General features: G+C 45.7%; 1 protein-coding gene across 4 annotated transcripts in view; it reads right to left on the bottom strand.

Moving 5' to 3' along the window:
* Positions 1-22729, bottom strand: part of FAM107B (family with sequence similarity 107 member B) — a 72512-nt gene that overhangs the window by 4210 nt on the left and 45573 nt on the right. For 3 of the 4 annotated variants that reach the window (XM_040248756.1, XM_040248758.1, XM_040248757.1), the window contains exons 2-3: positions 9899-10082; positions 429-579 (exon numbers count right to left, since the gene is read on the bottom strand). In XM_040248756.1, the coding sequence (XP_040104690.1) occupies positions 429-579; positions 9899-10026 (279 nt within the window). In that variant the 5' untranslated portion in view covers positions 10027-10082. Of the gene's footprint in view, positions 1-428; positions 580-9898; positions 10083-16880; positions 16899-22729 lie in introns of those variants that run through there. The other variant, XM_040248759.1, reaches the window with a different exon arrangement.

Genomic DNA, 22729 nt, shown 5'->3' with positions numbered 1-22729 from the left:
CTGCTATATCACTTCAGTCGTGTCCGACTCTGTGTGACCCCATAGACGGCAGCCCACCAGGCTCCATCGTCCTTGGGATTCTCCAGGCAAGAACACTGGAGTGGGTTGCCATTTCCTTCTCCAATGCATTAAAGTAAAAAGTGAAAGTGAAGTCGCTCAGTCACGTCCGACTCTTAGCGACCCATGGACTGCAGCCTACCAGGCTCCTCCATCCATGGGATTTTCCAGGCAAGAGTACTAGAGTGGGTTGCCATTGCCTTCTCCACCCAACCACTAGAAGAAAGGGTAATTATAGGACAGAGGTGTGAGCTAACACTACAATGACAATTGTGATACAAATGTATCAAGTCAATGTATTTTCCTTCAAACAATATTTTATGTCAAATATCTCAATAAAACCCCCCACCTTTACCCCCAGTCACCCTTACCTGCTCCAACTTCTGCTGCCGTTTTAATAGTTCTATTTCCAAGTCAGATTTCTTCTTTTGTGCTTCTTCTTCCTTCTGTTTTATTACTTGATCTCGTTTTCTCTTTTCCATCACTTTCTGCAGTTCTGGTTTATTCTGAGGGGCAAGACCCCTGCAAGAAAAGCATTAACAAATCACTTTGCTGAACACCTCAAACTAATGCAATACTGTACCTCAAAAAAATTTTTTTAACTGAAAAAAGTAAAAAAAAAAATTTAATTGAAAAAAATTTTAAAGCATTAACAAAACTTAAAAGTTGTAATCTAACAGTCACATCTTTCATGATCAGAAATTTAGGCATCAACCACAGAAGGGTCTAGTAACTTAGCATGACTGTGACGCCTACTACCAGCTAACAGTCAGCACTGAGGAGCCTCAGAAATTCACAAGCATGAGAGAAAAGGGCAAGAGCATCTTTTTAAGCATAAGCAAAACCCACCGCTCAATAAAATCTCTACTGCATGCCAGATACTAGGCTATGCAAGGGAGGCTAGTGTCTGTGGTTTCTGGGGGAAGTTGAGGAATAGCACACTCATTAAGAGTGTATGATGGTCACTGGAGAGGAAGTTGCCTCCACCCAGAATTCCAGGGGAAGTTTCCCAAGATGGAGCCCCTGACCCCAAGGATTAAATGCAGCCTGGAGAGAAGCTAGAAGAAAGCTCAACAGCAAAATGGCTTGGAAACCTCCTCCAACCCTCCCTCTTTCAGACTTGGGAGAGGATTCTCACATATCCCAAGGCACACCCAAGGCTCCATCACTGCTGGGGTCATGGCCATGGAGAATCCAGATCCCAATTCCCAGCCCATCACTCTGGAACCATTTCAGACACACAGTTCAACTGCTGACGACGCTTGGAAGTCAGGCTTCAGGGAGCGATGGATCAGGCTGCCAGCTCTTCAAATGGGGCGAAACAAAACCCAAACTCAGGCCATTCCCCAGCAACTCTCATCTGAAAGGTGTGAGCCAGGTCAGGGGAAGGACATTCACGGACACTTTTGTAGAAGGGATTTCTATGCTAAAGTCAGCTGGGATTTGCCCAGTCTCCATTTCTTCAGACAGGGCTGTTGGCCAGGTTGCTCCTCAGGGTTTCTCCAGTCTGGACTCCCCCTCATGCCCTGACCCTGGTGCTAGCTTAGCTGCCCACCTCCTCTTCACTGTCCTCCCTCTCTTGAGCCAGTCTCCACTGCCCCCTAAAGTATCTCAACTCAGTATTCACATTGATGACAAAAACACAACAATTTACAGAACAGGAAGAGCGTTATCAAGGTCAGACAGCCAAGAGTGTAAGTGACAGTGCTATCACACTCGCGCCCAGGAGCACACACACAGCCACAACAGGAACTCGTGCTTTTCTGGGCTGCAGGAAACCAGCTCTGCTGGATCAGCCCAGGACCGAGGAGGCCTGTGTGCCTCCCAACACAACTGCCGGCCTCAATGATGATGCCTGGGAGTCTGTGCACCGGGCCCAACAATCTCAGTGGCTGTTCTCCAAACTACTCCAATCAGCTAAGGCGACTAATCAACTAGGAGTCATTTGAATAACTTAAAGAATTTCCGAAACATGTTCTGGTTTTAAGAATCTCAACAACACCCTTGCTTCAATCTCTTTCAAGTTCACCCTATCATATTTTGCAACCTAATCACACTTGCAAACATCACACTTCCTCATCTATCAGAATTTTTAAAATTCTGGCATCTCTGCTCTCTATCTACTTTTTAAATATATAATTTTTTCAAAGTTGCTTTTTATAAGGTAAAGATGAGTATAATCCATCACTGAAGATAAAGGACATAGACTTCAAAATAACATGTATGTCTTCCCTTTCCCCATTTTCATTAGCAGAACCTTTGGTTTTAAAAAAAAGAAAAGAAAATATTAAATTCAGCCATATTTCCAGTGACATAAAAGAGGCTATTTTGTGATTTAATTAACAGTTTGTTTCCTAGTTGTTAACATTGTATGAGGAGGAGAGAAGTATAGACAGACTAGTCCAGAAACCAAATCTTTACTCAGTGCAATAAACAAGTTGCTTACGGTACTTTCCTCCTATAGACTTAGGTGTCACTGAGCACTGGAAAATCTGTTTGTAAATAATCTGAGAAAGACCCACTGAGCTTCATGACTATTAAAAACTCTCACTATAACACTTACAGAGTTAAGGGATTTAAATTATAGAATTAAGAATTTAGCTACCTGCACAATTTAAATTTCAAACTATAATTCACTGGAGAAATTAACCTCAACTGTTATTAAGTGCTTCTGGATTATGCAAAAGCTGTTGAACAAACTGATGTATGATGCATTAAGCTGGCACTCTACAGAAACATGTGAATGGGTTTAACTAATACACGTACTCATTTTCTGTTCAAAGATTTTACCCAATAGTGCAGTAAGATAAAATATTTAGTAACACAAAACTCAGGAAAATGGCGCTTATATGATAAATGTCCTACACTTATAACAGTCAAGAAGTCATACAAATTTAATTAATATTTTATTAAGCAGCTCACTTAACTTTGTGCCAAATGGAAAAAGGCAATCACTATCTATGTGATTCTCTGAGTCTAAAACTGGATCAGACTGCAGAGAGAGCATACACAGACAGAAATTAGTTTCTCTCAAGTTTCATAAAAATAAGCCTCTGCATGACAACATTGATTATCTTTAATCCATTCTGACGTATACAATTATATGAAGAACTTTCAATCACTTGATGACTGACAACTTGGCCTGGGGGCCATGGTACCACTCAAGACCAACAGTTATTCCTGAATTGCTTGCTGCTGCTGCTGCTAAGTCGCTTCAGTTGTGTCCGACTGTGTGTGACCCCATAGACGGCAGCCCACCAGGCTCCCCCGTCCCTGGGACTCTCCAGGCAAGAACACTGGAGTGGGTTGCCATTTCCTTCTCCGGTGCATGAAAGTAAAAAGTGAAAGTGAAGTTGCTCAGTCGTGTCCAACTTTTCGACCCCATGGACTGCAGCCTACCAGGCTCCTCCGTCCATGGGATTTTCCAGGCAAGAGTACTGGAGTGGGTTGCCATTGCCTTCTCCGCCTGAATTGCTTACTGTGACTTTTATAGTGGACCAAGTTGATTTTTCAAATTAGTAAGTCCTCTTTGAAAAAAACAATGTTTTATAGGGCTTCCCTGGTGGCTCAGATGGTAAAGAATCTGCCTGCAATGCAAGAGACCTGGGTTCGATCCCTGGGTCGGGAAGACCCTCTGGAGAAGGAAATGGCAACCAACTCCAGTAATCTTGCCTGCAAATTCCACGGACAGAAGCTACAGTCCATACGGTTACAAAGAGTTGGACATAACTTAGCGACTGACACTTTGAAAAAAGTTAGGTGACATCTACATATTAGCAAGACAGAAAGTGAAAGCACACCTCAACTCCCCCTGGTCGACATCTACTGGGCACACCACTCGCATGGTGTTCTAGGTGAACGGTGGCTCTGAAAACTGTACAAGATAGAGGCCCTACACCCATGGACTGCTCCCCACTCCTGTGTGCATGTGTGCTCAGTTGGTCGACTGTGTCCGATTCTTTGTGACCTCTTGGACTGTAGTCCACTAGGATCCTCTGTCCATGGAATTTTCCAACCAAGAATACTGAAGTGTGTTGCCATTTCCTCCTCCAGGGGATCTTCCCAGCCCAGGGATGGAACCTGAGTCCCCTGCACTGGCAGGTGGATTCTTTACTACTGAGCCACCTGGGAAGCCCTCCCCACACCACTGCATCCACAGATAACTCCCCATCTTGTCTGTGCTCCCCTATACCCTCTATAGCTTTATCAGAGCACAGAAGTGCCAAAATTTTGCCACGCCTACCATGAGACATTTAGGTTGTTTCCAATTGTCCCCGACGGAACACAAGGAGGCGAGAGACTTCCTCGACCGTTTATATCTGTCCTATCCAAGTATTTCTGTTGGTGACATTCTCAGAAGCAGAACTGCTGGCTAAGCATCTGCATATTCTGGATTTGGATGTGGATGGCCAAATCACTTTCCAACTAGGCTGCAACAATTTATATTCCCACCGTCTCCGATGAAAACGTACAGACAACTTTTAAAGGTCCCTTTCACTTTTCACAGAAAACAATGAACACATCTGGGGACCGACTGGACCGCCCCACCTCCACGGCGGCCACACTTAAACCTGTGACAGGGAAACCATCATGCGGGTCAGCACCAGGCAGAGGAAGGTCTGGCACAAACTTTAACACAACACGCTCCCTTCCCCTGCCTACCCAGTCAAGCCTCTTGGCCTAATATTTTCCTTTATGGAGGAGGAGGAGGGTTGCCTTTGGTTCTCCAGCCCTTGATCTTGAATCTTGGAATCTTCTGGTTTGGTCAGCCCACCTCTACATTTTTGACTGAACCCTTTCTACCTGCATTGATTCAAATGCAAATATTTCTACCTCAACTTCCCTTATTTTTTTTTCACATTGCACAGCAATAAGCATTTATTGAGGAACTGTTTGTCTAGCAAAGCACACCAACTGCAGAAAGTCCTGTAAACTGCTGACTGAAAGGTACAAGCCAAAGATCCAACGGTGGGGATGCAGGGTAGCTGGGTATTCTATATTTGTCCCAAAGGACTCTTTTTAGAAGGGCTTCCCTGATGGTTCAGTGGTAAAGAACCCACCTGCCAATGCAGGACACATAAGAGATGCAGGTTTGATCCCTGGGTTGGGGAGATCCCCTGGAGGAGGGCATTGCCTGGAGTATTCTTGCCTGGAGTATCCCATGGACAGAGGAGCCTGGCAGGCTACAGTCCATAGGGTCGCCAAGAGTCAGACACAACTGAAGTGACTTAGCATAGATACTCTTTTTAGAGAAGGCAGATTCTCTCTAAATTATATCAGAAATAAGCACTCTTGAACACTGATCTTTCAAGTATCAAAAATAATGCCTCTTGCAATCTGCCATTTTATGGAAATAGCTAAAGACTCTGAGAACCCTAACACAAGGTCTTAATCATCAGAACAAGTGGAATGACCAGATCAAAATATAGACTTTTAGGGACTTCCCTGGTGGTCCAGTGGTTAAGATTTCATCTTCCAAGGCAGAGGATACGAGTTCAATCCCTGGTCAGGGAGCTATGATCCCACATGCCTCTCAGCCAAAAAAATCAAAACATAAAACAGAAGCAATATTGTAACAAATTCAATAAAGTCTTTAAAAATGGTCCACATCAAAAACATCTTTTCAAAAAATATTTAAAGACTTTTAACCTGAAACTTAGCTGGGTCCAGAAGCTGGCAAACAGAAGAGCGGAATACTTGAAGGAGTATGGGATGCAGAGTGAGAACACCTATGAGAATGTGCTCTCCTAAGCACGGACTCTGCTTTTGTCTTCTGGTCTCTAGAAGGTGCTTCCAACAACTCTTTGAACTGCGACAGAGATTTGAGCCAAATATGCAGCCACAAAGAGCAAAGGTTCCACAAAACTTGTTCTGTGATCTCAGTTCTGTCTTTCTCTCCTATTCCTACCCCTTCTTCTCATTTATATATTATTTTTTAAATTATTTATTTATTTATTGGGCTGTGCCAAGCCTTAGTTGTGGCACTTGGGATCTTCAATCTTTGTTTGGGGCTTGCAGGATCTTTAGTTGGGGCACACAGGATCTAGTTCCCTGACCAGGGATTGAACCCAGGACCCTTGCACTGGGAGCAAAGTTTTCACCACTGGAACACCAGGGAAGTCCCTCATTCATATTATTATTAAATTTGATTCATAGCTGTCTTTAAAGATATATATATAATTCAAGACATACATAATTCTATATTGATTTCAACCCTTTTTTATTCCAAAAAGCTACTGTGTCACCTTGAGAAGACTCTTTAGCCTGGTACCCTGAAGAGTTTCCCTTCATTCACATATCAAATTAGAACAATTCCAAAACAACATACACTGGGTTTCTGAAAAAAATCATTGGATAAAATATGGGAAAGCCCTTTACAAGTTGCAGAAAAGTCAACAGAATTTCATTACGGTACAAACTAGTCAGCAAGTATGACAATCCTTTAACTGAATATACACATACTATCAGGGTTTTCTGGAGAAGGCAATGGCACCCCACTCCAGTACTCTTGGCCTGGAAAATCTCATGGACGGCAGAGCCTGGTAGGCTGCAGTCCATGGGGTTGCGAAGAGTCGGACACGACTGAGCAACTTCACTTTTACTTTTCACTTTCATGCACTGGAGAAGGAAATGGCAACCCACTCCAGTGTTCTTGCCTGGAGAATCCCAGAGACGGGAGCCTGGTGGACAGCCGTCTATGGGGTCGCAGAGTCGGACACAACTGAAGCGACTTAGCAGCAGCAGCAGCACCAGGGTTTTCCTGCTGGTTCAGATGGTAAAGAATCTGCTTGCAATGCATGAGACCCAGGTTTGATCCCTGGATTGGGAAGATCCCCTGGAGAAGGAAATGGCAACCCACTCCAGTATTCTTGCCTAAAGAATCCATAGACACAGAAGCCTGGCAGCCTATAATATAGTCCACGGGGTCACTAAGAGTCGGACATGACTGAGCAACTTTTATTCATTCATTCATACATACTATTGATGTGATACTTTCTATTATTTGGTACTAAAACTTAGAAATGAAAAGCCCAAGTTGTGAAAAAGTATATGTGTTAGAAGATGAATGTTAAGAGAAGAAACCGCTTTAGAAGTCTTTACTCTAAAAGCAGTTGTATTTCTAGTAAGAGGATTCTACCAAACTAAGATCTTACCTTTGAAACAAACCTAAAGAAGCAGGATAAGATATACTCACTTGATTTTGCAACTTCTATTTTATTTTTTTAAATACACTTCTACAACTAGATCAGAACTCTTCAGAGAAAAACAGGAAAAGGCAATAGGGATTTTTCAGATGCTGCGTCAGGGTAAGTGGAAAGATGGATGGTGCTAACTGAGCACGTCTTATATAGGACAGGTATTTTAGTAGATGTTTATACACGTTCTCCTTCATTTTCATCTTTATAAGAAAGATTATTTTTATCCCTCACTTAATAGATGAAGAAACAGATCTCAGGAAAGAAGACCTTGTCCAAAATCATAAAAGGTTGGGAAGATCCCCTGGGGAAGGGAATGGCAACCCTCGCTAGTATTCTTGCACGGAGAATCCCATGGACAGAGGAACCTGGCAAGCTGTCCATGGGGTCACAAAGAGTCAGACATGACGTAGCAACCAAACAACAAGTTAAATGTTGAACCGGATCCATACCATTTCTTCCTGACCTCAAAACCCATGTGCTCTCCTCACCTTGGTGCTCAAGGGAACATGAGCATTCTCTAAAATCCCTCTAAAAGCAGCTGAGCTGGGCCGAGCTGAGAGGTCAGCTGTGCAAACAAGGAGAGAAAAGCACAGGAGAAAGGCTAACAGGAGGATGATGCATCCTCACAGGATGTATCTACTCCAGGAAATCTGGACACAGATTCACTGCACAAACCAAACCAGTAATGTTCTACCTGTACAGGTAGGACCCAGGCTGCTACATACATTTCTGCAGAATAGTCTAGAGCCTCTAACTCAAACAATGACTATGCTGCCAATTTTGGTTTACTTTTGCCTCTATTTCTGACATGGAGGCTTTTTGTACATGTTATAGAAAAAACAAAAAAACCAACAATAGTTTGAACTAGAATGTTTCTCAGAGATCAACTAAGCGTCCTAGTGCTGTTTGACAGACAAGGAAACTAAGATCCAAGAGATAAAGACAGTCAGAAAATTTTTTGTTCAGAAAACCATTTAGCTACTCTATTTACTCTATTTTCTATCTTCCCAGCAAAATGCAGATGTGGTTTCTCAGGGACAGCTTCCGAATTCTTTGGCCTACTGAGGAACTTACATAGTCCTGTTTCACTTTGGACATGATGATACCCATTTGGTTTTGTTGTTGTTTTAACTTTTATGTGATGAAGACAGGAAGGAGTTAAGCACTTATTCAAAAAGGATCAAACTCACATTCTGTTGAATAAGGGTTAACCCAGCAGCACACTGTCATGCTGGGGACAGAAAGCAAAACACATTACCACTTCTGGAGGGAGAGATGTAATCACAGAGAGTTCCTGGGACAGGAGTTAGGAGTTCTGGCCTAGGTATACTCAGACAGAGAATTACCATAAAAATGCCCCCTCATATCCTTTTTGAAAGGTTTTATTTTTAATTAAGCCTTCCTTCCATAACATTACCCCAGTGCTTAGCTTTGTCTGCACATCTTTCAGTTCAGTGAGTAGTAGCTACCTTTTCACCAAAGCAGAGCAAACAGTAAGTGGTTGAGTGATCCACAGTTTCACAATTCAGATCAACATTTAGTCTGAAGACCCAAAAACAGTTCTAAATGAAGCTTAACAGATCTTAGAGAAAATAATGTGTGTCTTACATCCTCAGCTCTCCTAGCCCAGTGGTCTTGCTTAGAATCACTTAAAGAGCAGAGTACCAGCCATAAAAAAGAATGAAATAACGTCATGTGCTACAAAATGCATGGACCTAGAAACTATGATACAAGGCAAAGTCAGAAAGAGAAAGACAAATACCATATGACATCACTTACTTGTGGAATCTAAAATATGACACGAATGAACTTATCTAGGAAACAGGCTCACAGACATAGAAAACAGACTCATCGTTGCCAAGGCAGAGGAGAACAGGGGAGGGATGGACTGGGAGTTTGGGATTAGCAGATGCAAACTCTTTTATACAGAATGGATGGACAACAGAGTCCTACCATACAGCACAGGGAACTATATTCAGTGTCCTGTGATAAACCATAATGGAAAATAATATATATTTACATGTATAACTGAATCACTTTGCTGTTCACCAGAAAATAACACAATGTTGTAAATCAACTACATTTCAATAAAATAAATTTTTTTAAAAATTTAAAAAGCAGAGTACACCACACCCAACAATCAAAATTGCATTATTACACAGATGGAACCAACAAATGGTTTACAAGGAAGACAGAAGGTAAATGCTTTACTCCTCTCCAAAAAAACAAACAGTAATAATAAAAATGACTGTAATCATCTAAAATGCCCCCCTAAAAACAAACAAATGAGAACACAAGAAAGGGGGTCCTTATCTATTGTTAAGTCTGATGTGGTTCTAGAGACTTCTCTCTGCCACTCTACAAATGCTAAGGTTGGCAGTATCTGGTTCTCACGTTTCCCCAAATATATGGGGAAACAACGTACTTCTCTTTGATTAAAGACATGCTCTTTTATCCTTAATCCAGCCTCTTGTGTACACATTCTAAAATATGTGTCCATCTGAGAAGGACCGGGTTTACATCATGGATGTTCTGACTCAAGGATGCGTGAAGGAATAAGGAAGCTTTCAACATGGTCAAGAAACAAATCTAGCTACCTCAAAAGTCCCCTAAGGAAAACTTTGCTCAAAAAGCCATCGTACCTTTTCTGATTCATAAGAAGTTCTCTGTGAAGGTCTTGATGGTTCCGGGACGTCTTAACAGGATTGACTAGTTTCTGAGGCCTAATGAGTTCGGGATTGTCATCGTCTATATAGTCTGGCTCGGCCATGATGTTTCTTGGGATGAGATACGTGTCCTTGGGGTCAGGATCCTCCAGTGGGCTGTCTGAAACAGAACGATAAGAGTCACTGTGGTGTCGGTTCAGATGTCTGTCCGCCCAGAGCAGAGGCCTGGGAGAGCCGAGCGCATCCTCCAGGGGGCCTCCGCCACTTCCCTGGAAACCCTCTGAAGCTCTGTCTTAGCCACGGTGGGCGGCGAGGAGCGGGAGGTGCCCACTTGGTTCTGGGAGCAGACAACTAAAGCACAGGAGAGTCCCACAGCCAGACGGGTCCCCACCAGGCTCACTGGGAGCTTCAGGTCACACGGGTCCTGCCCACCACCGTGTCTGAATACCCGCTGAACCCACAATGAGCACCTGGGCACGAGACCCAGGTCCTTCACACTCCCTTCAGCCTCCAAATTAAGACGTTCTAAAAACGTACAGATCCCAGAGCCCACATAAGAGGCCAGCAGCTCCCCGGGGGCAGATCAGCAGTCTTATCCTGCCAGGCTACTGGTCCCCGTCTCCTTCCCACTCCTGTGAGCACCCTGGAGACTTCATCCCGTTCATAGCCTTTTGCATCTTTCCTCAGATGGCACCTTCTCAGAGAGCCCTGACCTCCTAACTGCCCTGCTTAAACCTGCAATCCCACCCCAGCCCTTCTGTGCTCCATCCAAACCACAGGTTGACTGACTAGTCACTGGCCACCCAGAGCAGATGCTCCTGAGGGCAAGGATTTCATCCACACACACACCCCACCCCCCAGCTGCCAGAACAGTGCCGGGCACAGGGGGAGGGACCAGGCAGCAGAACCCAGCTCTCCACACTTGTTGTCTAGAAGGAAGAGGAGGCTTCACTGGAGAACAGAATAGACCACCCAAAGTGGCTTATTTCTGGGCTTGGACTCTGTTATCAGTACATGAAAGGAACACATGATGTGATGACCCCTGGGTCCTGTGTTCAATTTAAGTGCATGAGTGTAGAGGCCCCTGGAGAGTGGGGCACACGTCTCCTTCCTTCGTCCTCTGCAGCCTCCATACCCAGCGAGCACCGTATGAAAACGTGTCATATTTTGTGAGACGGAAGAGAAAAGGCATGGGGGCAAGAGCTGGGGGGATATGGCTGGCTGAGCGCAGGCTGAAACCTCTGTGATCCACCTGGCAGGTATCCGATTGCTGCAGACCCCTGGGCATGTCTCTCAGAGCTTACCCAACCCTGCTCCCTCTCCCCAACACAAATAAACTTTTCAAGATAACCAACACGTCATTTTATGCCTCCCTGTCCTGCAGGATGATGAAATTTTCCAAACCAAAAGTCAGAGGCAGGGCCTCACTATAGCAGAATATCTGATAGTGGGACTTCCCTGGAAAGTCCAGAGTACATGCGTGTTAATTCTCTGGCAAGAGCCATGCCCCCGGATGGAACAAGGATCTGAGAAGAGGGCAAGGGCAGGAGGGAGGATCCCATCTGAGCAGGCTCACACCCAGCACTGCCCCCTGTCCCCACCTCTCCAGGTGAATCAAGAGAGTGGTCCTCCTCCCCTGCATCCTCAGAGCCCCAGCAGCACCATGCAGATGTATTTCCGGTACAAGAAGCATCCTTACACCTGGGAGGGCTTTCCCAGTGGCTCAGTGGTAAAGAGCCTGCCTACCATCACAGGAGACATGGGTTTAATCCCTGATCTGGGAAGATCACCTGGAGAAGGAAATGGCAACTCACTCCAGCATTCTTGTCTGCAGAATCCCATGGACAGGGGAGCCTGGCAGACTACGGTCCACAGGGCCACAAAAGAGTCAGACACGACTGAGTGAGCACTCGTGCACGCACATGCCGTAACCATACATGTCTGTCTAGTCTGTGAAAGCGCCAGAAACACTTTGTCTCCAGCTTTAAATCTGAAGGTCCAGCCAAGTGTCTGGCACATGGCAGAAGCTGAATAAACTTTGAACTTAATCAAATCTGTAATAAACAGAAAGAAGACAGAGCCCCTGTGAGCAAGCTCCTGGATGGAAGACAGGCTCCATCTTTATTTCTGCCCATGAAATCAATGCCCCAAGCAAATACCCAAGTGAGAGAGAGAGAGAGTGTGTGTGTGTGTGTGTTTACACATGGGGCAGGGGTGCAGGCAGGAGAGACGTGGCTATGTGCTTCCACGGACTCTGGCATGGGGGTAGGGGAGTGGGCGTATAATCGAAAAGAATAAAGATGCAATCTCAAGTAGAATTTAGAAATAAGTAAAATGGGTCCAGAGGCTGGTAGCTACAAGTAGGAGTCTTGGGTCTCAAAGTCATCAGTGATGTTTCCTGAATCTCTGAACTGTCCTCAACAGCAGCCAACAATTTCCCAACACTTTAGATATAGCACCTGTGGGTACGTGATCATACCTAATCCCAGCGACAGTCCTATGAACAGAAGCACTAGAATCTTTATTTCACAGACAATAAACAGAGGAATAAACGTTAAAATAACTTGCCTAAGCTAATTTTGCCAATAGTGTAAATCTCAGACTTGGGAAAAAAAAAGAAAATTAACACTCTCTGATCTTAAAATTCATGTTCTTTCTACCAAATTACAATTTTTCCTATTTTTAATAGAAAGATCTTTTGAAAATTAACATGAAATAAAGAGGAAAAAAAAAGAATAAATTAAATCAACTAAAACAGAAACACTGTGGCTGCATCATTTGTGTATTCTAGGTATAAATGCACGGCCAAGCAATCATATACACCTATCTAACAGATTGGGCTTCCCTCGTAGCTCAGCTAGTAAAGCATCTGCCTGCAGCGCAGGAGACCCGGGTTCGATTCCTGGGTTGGGAAGATCCCCTGGAGAAGGAAATGGCAACCCACTCCAGTTGTCTTGCCTGGAGAATCCCATCGACAGAGAAGCCTGGCAGGCTACAGTCCATGGGGTTACAAGAGTCAGACACGACTTAGCAACTAAACCACCACCACCTCATCTAACAGATTAAACCAAATATTCCTTAAATGCTACATGCATTGATCTTTTAAAAGACAAGTATGTCTGCAGCCTCCCCCAAATGGAAACTCACGAACTGGGCCTGTGGTAGGTCAGCAATCCCATCACATCAGCCTATTTGAACTGGCCCCTCAGAGAATGCACTCCTTAGTGGAGACTGGAGAAGTGCCAGACAGACCTGCAGGCAGTCTTGATTTTGTTTAAAAGCCGACAGCAGTTTCATCTAGTTAATCAGTAGACAAGAAGGCAATGAGCTGCCATAAAAGGATCAGTCCCTCTGTCCTAAACCAAGGATAATCTCCCTGACCTCACATCCAGATTCCTGCCTCCTGAGGTCAAGGTGTCAGCAGGGGAGGGGAGCCTGTAGACCTGGGGAGAAGAGTGTTCCAGACTCGGGGAATAAAGAGTCAGGAGCACGCCTGATGCATCTGAGGAAGGAGAGACATGAGTGAAGGTGGGGACGGAGGGCCACCAGTAGGGGCACCAGAGAGGAGTGGGATTCGATGCGGGGACTTGAAGACCAGTGCCAGGGCTTTGGCTTTTGCCCTGAGTGACAGCAAAGAACCAATCATGGCTCTGAGCAGGAAGTGACGAGCTCTGACTCATGTGTCTGGACGATTATTCTAGGACAGGCCCAGCACAGCCAAGGAAAGACTCCAGGAGGCAGCTGTCAGGGGACCCAGGTGAGAGACGGGGGCAGCAGACCGGATGTCATTTCACTTCAGCCCTTGGGACTTCCTGAAGGACTGCACACCAGGAGTGAGACACACAGAGGGGTCGAGGGTGCCTCCAAGGGCTCTGGCCTGAGCAATGAGGACAGAGCTGCTGTGGTGGAGGCCGTGAGCACAGCAGACGGGAGTGAGGTCAGGAGCTCCCTTTGGGACATGCTGGGTTGGAGATGTCCCTGGACACCCGGGTGACTGAGGGCAAGCAGCTGAGGCAGTGAGGGCCCAGACTCTGGATGGCTCCTTCCTGGTCTTACTAAGTGACTGCCGGGGTCTCTCACTCCGCTTCCCCCACACCCCCCAACCCCCTACTCCCACTATTCCCATGGCAGGAGGCCACACAGATGCCCACTGCCCCTGGTTCCCAGAGGTCAGGGCTGGGGTACATCGTCTTGGGCCTTGGTGCCAAGAGACAGATTGAGCTTCTGTGTACACAGTGAACAGACTTCAGTTCTGAGCCTAGGGAACAAGTTCTAGCTTGGATTCTTCTTCACTTTCTCTTAAGACTGGGGGCCTGGGAAGCCTTTCTTTTTCCACTGGCCGAGAGGCCTGAAACAGGATTGGCCTGTCTCCTGCTGGACAGAGGCAGACAGGCCACGGGTGGGCAGTGGCTGAGGCAGCTCTGCCCATAAACGAAGGCACAAACTTCTTCCTTCTTCTCTCTCCCTAGTTTGTCCTTCATCCAAGTGGAGATGGGAAAGGGGGTCCCAGCCTGAGTCAAGTGTGCAGACCTCAGGCGAGACTGCAAACCAGTCTGAGAGGAAAGCTGTGGTCGCAGGGAGTGGACCACGCTGGGGTCTGGGAAAGGTTATGTATGAGAAGGAAGGTGGCCCTGAAAACTGTACATGATAGAGGCCCTGCACCCATGAACTGCTCCACATTCCTCTGTGGGTGCGTGCTCAGTCGCACGGCTGTGTCTGAGTCTGCAACCCCACGGACGGTAGCCCATCAGTCTCAGACTCTTGTCTGTGGAATTCTCCAGGCAAAAATACTGCAGTGAGTTGCCATTCTCTTCTCCAAGGGATCTTCCCAACCCAGGAATCGAACCCAGGTCTCCCGCACTGCAAGCAGATTCTTCACAATCTGAGTTACCAGATACATTGCACTCAGTCAAAGACTAATCCTTAAATGAAGGAACAGAATCCAGGAAGAACCACCAGCAGAGGGAGCCCTGGAGCTGTCTGGAGTCTCAAGCAACGCCTGAGCAACCAGTAATCCACAGCCCAGAAAGGAAAGAGGAGACAGAAAAATGTCTGGAAGTAAAAGCACTTTGAAATGGATATCAGTATTGCTACATGAAACCTTCTTCCAGAAATTAACATGAAGACACTCTTATCAGATACACGCCCCTGGACCAGTAACTGATTCACAAAGGGATTTTTCAAAACTATCAAGTCAGTGAAGGAAAATGAGGGTCAGCTCAGTAGAGGAAGCCCCCTTCATGTTCTCTCTGGTAACTTTTTTCTTTTTTTAAAAGCTTTTTCTTCTTTTAAATGATGGAGCCCATTAAATCTCTTTGCTGTTTGCTGGTTTGTTTGTTTGTTTTAATGATAATAAAGCATTCTTTACAATCCCCTAACTCACTGGGAAGTCTCCCTAGGTTTACTCACCCCCTCCCCTCATGTAATCCACAGTCGATGGTAACTTTCAATGGTTCTAAGACCCATTCATGCTACCAACATTAAGACCTTTCTGCAAAATGTGAAGTCTATCACACGCACATGCAGTTCTGAATGGCTCTGGCTGCAGTGCAAGGCGTGTGCCAAGGAGACAGGGCTGATGTTGAGAAACTGATACTGTTTTGAGGTTGAGGGGATTCGGTTAAAGATTTTAAGCTGAGGAATAAAAACACAGATTTGCATTTTAGGCAGACACTAACACTGTACACTGAAAATGTAACCTGATGAGAATTCTGCCTTTGATTCCTGTGAATGAGCAAAATCATTACGAAACTCCACTGTCCCAGAAAAGAGAGGGGAATTCCAGCCTTATAGATGCCCTCTTGAGTCCTTCTTTGCATTTTCCCCCTTTTCAAAGGTTAACCGTGGGTCCAGGCCTCTGCTAGTGCCAGGTATTTTGTGTTGATTGCTTTTCAGAGGTGAATAACCATCCCCACAGAAAAATTCCACAACTGGATGAATAAACATCCACTGCATCTGGGTTTCCCATTAGACTATTCCTGGCTCCAGGAGCTCATTTTCAAATTTCTACATCACAAAGATAATTTTATTATTTTTTTGGTAGGGCTTGTGGGAATCTTAGTTCCCTGACCAGGGACTGAACCCAGATACTCATTAGTTCATAGTCCTAGCCTCTGGGCCACCAGGGAATCCCCACAAAGATAAAAGTTAAAACTTAATCCTCGGAGATATTGCAGGTTTGGTTCTAGACCACAATAAACTGAGTACTGAAATAAAACAAGTCACCCAAATTTGGGGGTCTTCCCTCATGGCTCAGCAGGTAAAGAATCCACCTGCAATGCAAGAGACTTGGGTTCGATCCCTGGGTTGGGAAGATCCCCTGGAGAAGAGAAAAGCTACCCACTCCAGTATTCTGGCCTGGAGAACTCCACAGACTGTATAGCCCATGGGGTCACAAAGAGTCAGACATGACTGAGCGACTTTCACTTCACTTCACCTCAGTACATATAAAAGTTATATTTATACTATAAAATAAAACAATCCTCTGAGAGGAAAAAAAAAATCAAAATTTACAGATTATGCTAAGTTCCATGTCCATCTCAATATTTAAAATCTATCTAAAGCACTCATAAATGAATCCTTTAGAAAACAATACCTGAAACCTATCGGTGCATGCAGGTTACAGCTATACTAGAACCAAACCAAAGCTAAACAATTAAATGTTTGAAGTGCTACAACTTCTGGAAAGTAATTCCCAGGAAGTTTTTAAGAGCATTTGTTTCCCAGGCTGTCTCTAAGAGATTTACTTGGAAAAATCCAAGTCACTTAAGTTTGCACGCCAGCCAAGTCCAGGCTCGGGTCAACCTGGAAGAGCAAGGACTGTCCCTGGAGCCACGGCAGTCTCCCTCAGCACCCACAATTCCCAGAAGGGAGCCTGGTTGTGAGGAGGAAGGCCTTGAGAGAGCAGAAAGTGAGTTAAAATGGGAATTTCTCCCAAACACCCAAGGGCTTCACTTACAAAACTCCTGAGCCTGCGAACAACCTGAAGATTCAGTCTCGTTGCCAGGAGACCATGGCACTATCTGGGACCCAAAGGCATCAGACAAGTGCCCAGATGACCTTCGTGGCCACAAACTCAACAAAGGCAGACAAGTGACGCCGAACCAGAGCAATCCACGCGAGCTCAGAAATGTGGCTTTTCCAACTGTGCCGGGCCCACCGCTGCTGGAATTTCAGACTCGCAATAAACTGGCCACAGAGATGCTGCCGCACGCTTGCCAAACAGTGACGCGCTTGGGAAAATACCAAGCTCGTTTTCTCATCCCTGAAAAATGTATTTTTATAGTAAAAAAAATAAGGCACACATTTTATATTTAGAAGATGGGAACGAAGGCAAGAGAAACCTTGGGAAGACAGAACACATGCCCATGTTTAAGATCGCAGCTGGACCAAGTGAGACGGGACCAACCAGTAGGTGGCGATGGCTCCACAAATAACACGGTGTCTGTTTCCAGGATGACGCCTGGTGGAGCAGGGCCACCTCACCCAGACCCTCAGCACTGTTAGCAAAAGCATCAGAGACAAGCCACAAGAGGAATCCACTCTGGTGTCACTATGCATCATCTCTCGACATTCTGCATGAGCATCTCCCCGTCACTTAAGCCTCACAATGGCCCAGTGAGGCAGGAGTTTCTATTCCCTGTAAGTCTCCCCATTCCCTCTGAGCTCAGACAGCTTCAAGGATGTAGGCTCCGATCACACCAAATGGGTCTAAATTCCAGCTCTCATTTACTGTAAGTGTGATTTGGGGTTATGTTTCCTCACCAGTTACAAAGAAGAAGAAGAAGAAAGGAAGGGGAAGAAGATGGCGAAGAGGAAGCAGAGGAGAAGTGGAAGAAGAGGAAGAAGGAAGAGGTAGAGGAAAGGCAGATCCTCTTATACGGTTATGAAGAACAGACGAGAAATGCACACCCACCTCGGGGCCTGGGAACAGTAAGCCTTCCATAAGTGCCACCTGTGACAAGTGCTGTCGCTGGCCACAGGTAACAGCAACTAGGGCTTCCCTGGTAGTGCAGCTGGTAAAGACTGCCTGCAATGCAGGAGACCCTGGTTCGAATCCTGGGTGGGGAATATCCCCTGGAGAAGGGATAGGCTACCCACTCCAGGCATCTCCTGATGCCTCAGTAGGTAAAGAATCCACCCGCAATGTGGGAGACCTGGGTTTGATCCCTGGGTTGGGAAGATCCTGTGGAGGAGAACAATGCAAGCTACTCTAGTATTCTCGCATGGAGAATCCCCATGGACAGAGGAGCCTGATGGGCTACAGTCCATGGGGTCACAAAGAGTTGGACAGGACTGAGCAACTGAGCACGGTAAACAGAAACCCTGTTATTTTGCCCCAGGTTACACAGCTCAGAAAGTACAGGACCAGGATTTGAACCTGGGTCTGATTCCAAAGGGGTGCTTTCACCCCTTTCAACATCATACTCTTCTGAGCTGGGAAAATGGAAGGGGGCAGGCAGGAGAGCAGAGAAAGGGTTTCACTTTAAACAGGATGATTTTCTCAACAAGATTTTAGAAGCTTTCTAACATCATAGCTTTATAATCCCAACTAGAAAACACCTTGCAGAAAATCATACTGAAGTGGGGAAAGGTGGCAAGAGAGACACATTTCCTTTCAAACACATAAATGTTTATAAAGATGTTCAGAGTAGCACTATTCACGACAGCCCTGAACGGGAGGCAACCCCAATGTCCGTTAATAGCTGCGTGGAGAAGCAGACTGTGGGGTGTGAGGATACCGTTGAAGAACAGAGAGCAAGGAGAACGACAGCAACAGCCTGAGTCTCAGAAACACAATGTTCAGCAAAAGAAGCCAGACACACAAGCGTCCATCGCAGATCATCCCATCAGTCTGATGTTCAAAACAAGCAAAACCACCTCTGATGTCAGATGTCAGCATAATGGGAGCACAGAGTGAGTGGATGGAAAGAAACAGGGCTCCTGGGGTGCTGGTAAGGCTCTGATTTCCGATACAGGTTCTAGTTACACAGGCATATTCACTCTGAAAATTTAACAAGCAGTTCATTTTTTTTTTATGGCTTATGCTCTTCTCTGTATGTGTATTATACCTCAATAAATACAGTCCCTATTAAATATTAACAGCTATTAAAATTACAAGCTAGAGATCATTCAGTTGCTGCTGTGTTATTACAGTTTTGTTATTTCATCCATTTTAAACCTCGTTGAGTCATGAGAAGTAATAAATACCAGCCAGTTTGAAGACCACCTCCATCCTGAATTAGAAGCCTATTATGCCACATACCAATTATGTGACTTAACCTGAGTCTTGATTTCCTCATCTGTAAATCAGGGCACTCATAGCCACGCTTGCAGGATTGTTGTGAGCACTGAATAAAACTTAAGGAGAACATCACTACACATGGTACCAGACCATGTGGCAGATGTTCAATAAATTGGACGGTTAAATAGTTAAAACAAATTAATTCATTAATCTAACTCTCCATGAATCAATGTCCTATCAAACTGAAAAATGGATGACCACGCAGTACAAGTATACTAGTTTCAGTCGCTCAGTCGTGTCCAACTCTTTGTGACCCCATTACTAGCTTAGACCAAGCTTAATGGTGAACCCCATAGAGGCCTCTGCTCATTTTTCCAATTTGTTCTTAGATGGGAGAGAGGGACAGAGTCTATGGGAGAAAAAAGAATCCCTGACGGGCTTTTGTTTCACAGCCAAAGCAGAGAGAGAAGCCCACAGCCCAAGCCAGCCCACACCATGAAAATGCTGATTATGTCCCAATCTCTGGGCTTCGGTCTTCTTATCTGTACAGCTGAACTGCCATGTCATTCTGGTTTCTGTTGTAAATAACTATTCTGCATACAGAGCAATAATATAAATATGAGGGATCGATAAAAACATAATTTCAAACTGTGCTGGAGAAGACTCTTGAGAGTCCCTTGGGCTGCAAGGAGATCAAACCAATCAACCCTAAAGGAAATCAACCCTGAATAGTCAAGGACTTATACTGAAGCTGAAACTCTATCCAATACTTTGATGTGAAGAGCTGGCTCACTGGAAAAAAGACTCTGATGCTGGGAAAGATGAAGGCAAAAAGAGAAGGAGGCGGCAGAGGATAAGATGGTTAGATAGCATCACTGACTCAATGGACATGAATCTGAGCAAACACTGGGAGGTAGTGGAGGACAAAGGAGTCTGTCAGGATACAGCCCAAGGGGGTCACAAAGAGTCGGACACCACCTGAGGACAGAACAATAACAACAAATAAAAACAGAAGCTAGTCCAATATAAACAGTTTAACTGTTCATAGGTAGCCCTGGTGGAATCTGACCTTTTGATTCAGTTGGACAACTCTACAAAAAAGTCAAAACAGAAAACAGGCAAGATCTTTTTAGAGGTATTTTTGCATAATGTTCAGTCAAACCCCATGGGAAAGCGGTGGGCAGAAAAGCAATGGGTGGATGAGAAACAAAAATGTCCCCAAAAAACACAGTACTTTGTTCTGCACTTCACTCCACTGGCTCTGTAAGTAAAGTGTACTGCTCCTGCACATTTATAATCCAGCAGTGTATTAATATTCTAACACAGAACAGCTCAAACACATACAAGCGGTAACCAGAAAATACACGCCTGCACCAGGACCTCAGAAAATGCTCATACCTAAGCTGGGCACCCATGAGTCTGCAGGTGTCTGATCAGGGGAAAAAAAAAAAAAGTGATGCTGATAGTCAACAGATGCAAGTTTGGGTTGCTTTCCATAGAAACCAGCAGATTAACCCTATGATTGAATTCCTTCTGCCTTCTAGCTCCCCAAAGTCCAATGCTTTGCAAGAAAAAGGAGTTTGCTATGTCGCCAATGAGGTCATGCTCAAAACCTAAGAAAAAGTTTAAAACAAAAAAAAAATCAAAAAAGAAGTTCTTGAATAACCTCGTTTTGCTAGTAAGCTGGCCATTCAAGCTACCTCGGTGAAGTGTGAAGACAAAATACACAAAGAAAATGAAAACAAAAACACTATGGGGGTATGAGAAAAAAATGTTTCTAAGTAGAACTAAACTAATATAAAATTGATAAAGATTTACTAAGTTGCTCAGTTGAAGGAAGAAAAGAAGTGAACAAAATCCCTCAAGGGCACCGAACCAACGATGACGTCCACACCGTCCAGGCAGGCAGCTCATCCAGGTGACATCTTCTCTCCGATACCTAAACAAGTCCTAGAACCTCAGCTGAGACACAGACTCTGTACATGCCCTCTGTCTGCCTCCAGAGAAAGAGTCTGGAACTCCCTGGTGGATGGCGGCGCTACCTCGTTCTGCGAGCAGTGAGTGATAAGGGGTCAGCACACATCTGAGAGAAGAAGAGAGGGTGCCCAGAAGGGGCTCACCGAGGCGGGGTCCCACGACCACTGCAGGAGGACCACCAGCGCCACACAGGGTATCACAGGGCCCACTGCACCGCTCATCCTTCTCAACCAGGCAAACGCACTAGGGCATTCCCCCAAGAAAACAGCTGGGCCGGAGTATTAATCAACATGTATTTCAACCTGGAAGGACAGTAGCAAACCTCTTTCTTCCCAACTGCTAGCTGGGGGGCAAATGTTCCTTAAGATTCAAGCTCCTGTGCTCTGGCCCCCAGGTCTGTCCACAAGGGCTGCGACCTTCGAGGCCCCAGGGACAAAAAGCCACCAGCGAATCCCTAACAGAAAGAGATCGCAGAAAACGTCCCATTCACCTCACAGTCCACGTGCAGGGGACTCCTGGCTTCTTGGGGTACCTTCTCCGCAGCCTCTTGTGAGAATTCAAAGCTGCTGTCCATCTCCTTGTCAACCTGAAAGCCAGCCGTCTGGATGACCCTCTCTCGTGGTTCTCCCCATACCCGATGGCCCCGTGTCTCTTCCATCCTGACCTCTCGGTGCTGAGAGGTCTCAGGAACAGGCTCCAGGCCTTTCTCTCAGCCTCGCCTTCCCAGCCCCGACACCCTTAGTCCTCCCGTTCTGCGAGTAATTTCTCCCCCCGGCCACTGCCCCCAGCCGTCTCCCTCCCATCTGCAGTGCTGAGTACCATGTTACTTGGTGTTCCCTCCGTCCATGAACCTGATACTCATCATCCATTAATTTTTCCTGCATCTCCAGGCGGTCCCTCCTGCAGGAGAGATGTGCGTCCCTTCAGTGGGGAAAAGACCCCTGGCCAATTTCAGTCACCCTGCCCCCCAGCACAACGCCTCACACATATGCCGTCCGAAGTGGAAGCAGCCCCATCATGACTAGTGGATGAAGAAGAACCAACAGGAAGGTGGGGCTACTGGCTCCGTGTGCCTCCAGCTAAGCATCAGGGGAGCCAGCGGCACACCCAGCTTTATTCCCTCCTGCATTCCCAGGCTGGGAGTCACCCCACAGGCACCCGGAAGAACTGCACTGAATGAAGGGGGCAGACACTGAATGAATGGAGAATTCAAACCAGGTAGCTCATCTCCTGAAGCCTCTCCTGATTCCTCTTGCGGTTTTCCTCCTTTCTGTCCCAACGGGACACTCACTGTGAACCCCTCTCTAATGATGCTTATCGCTGCTGCTATGAGAATGACAATAACAGTCTCTCACTTTAAAGTCACAAAGGGAAGGCCTGACTTTTCCTCACTTCTTACCTGCAGGAACATTGCTATCTATACCTCCTGCGTATTGTTCAACTCAATTTGACTCACTGACAAGTGACGTGCAGAGCTCAGACCTCCACAAGGGGCAGAAAACAGGGGAGGGGGAAAGAGGACATCTCATGCTTTGAACAAACTCTGTCCTCATCTGATCTTGACAAAGCTTGGGGACTTCTCCGGT

The sequence above is a fragment of the Oryx dammah genome, unplaced genomic scaffold, assembly GCF_014754425.2.
Source record: "Oryx dammah isolate SB20612 unplaced genomic scaffold, SCBI_Odam_1.1 HiC_scaffold_10, whole genome shotgun sequence".
NCBI lineage: Eukaryota > Metazoa > Chordata > Mammalia > Artiodactyla > Bovidae > Oryx > Oryx dammah.
This window is presented reverse-complemented; position numbering and strand designations above follow the sequence as displayed.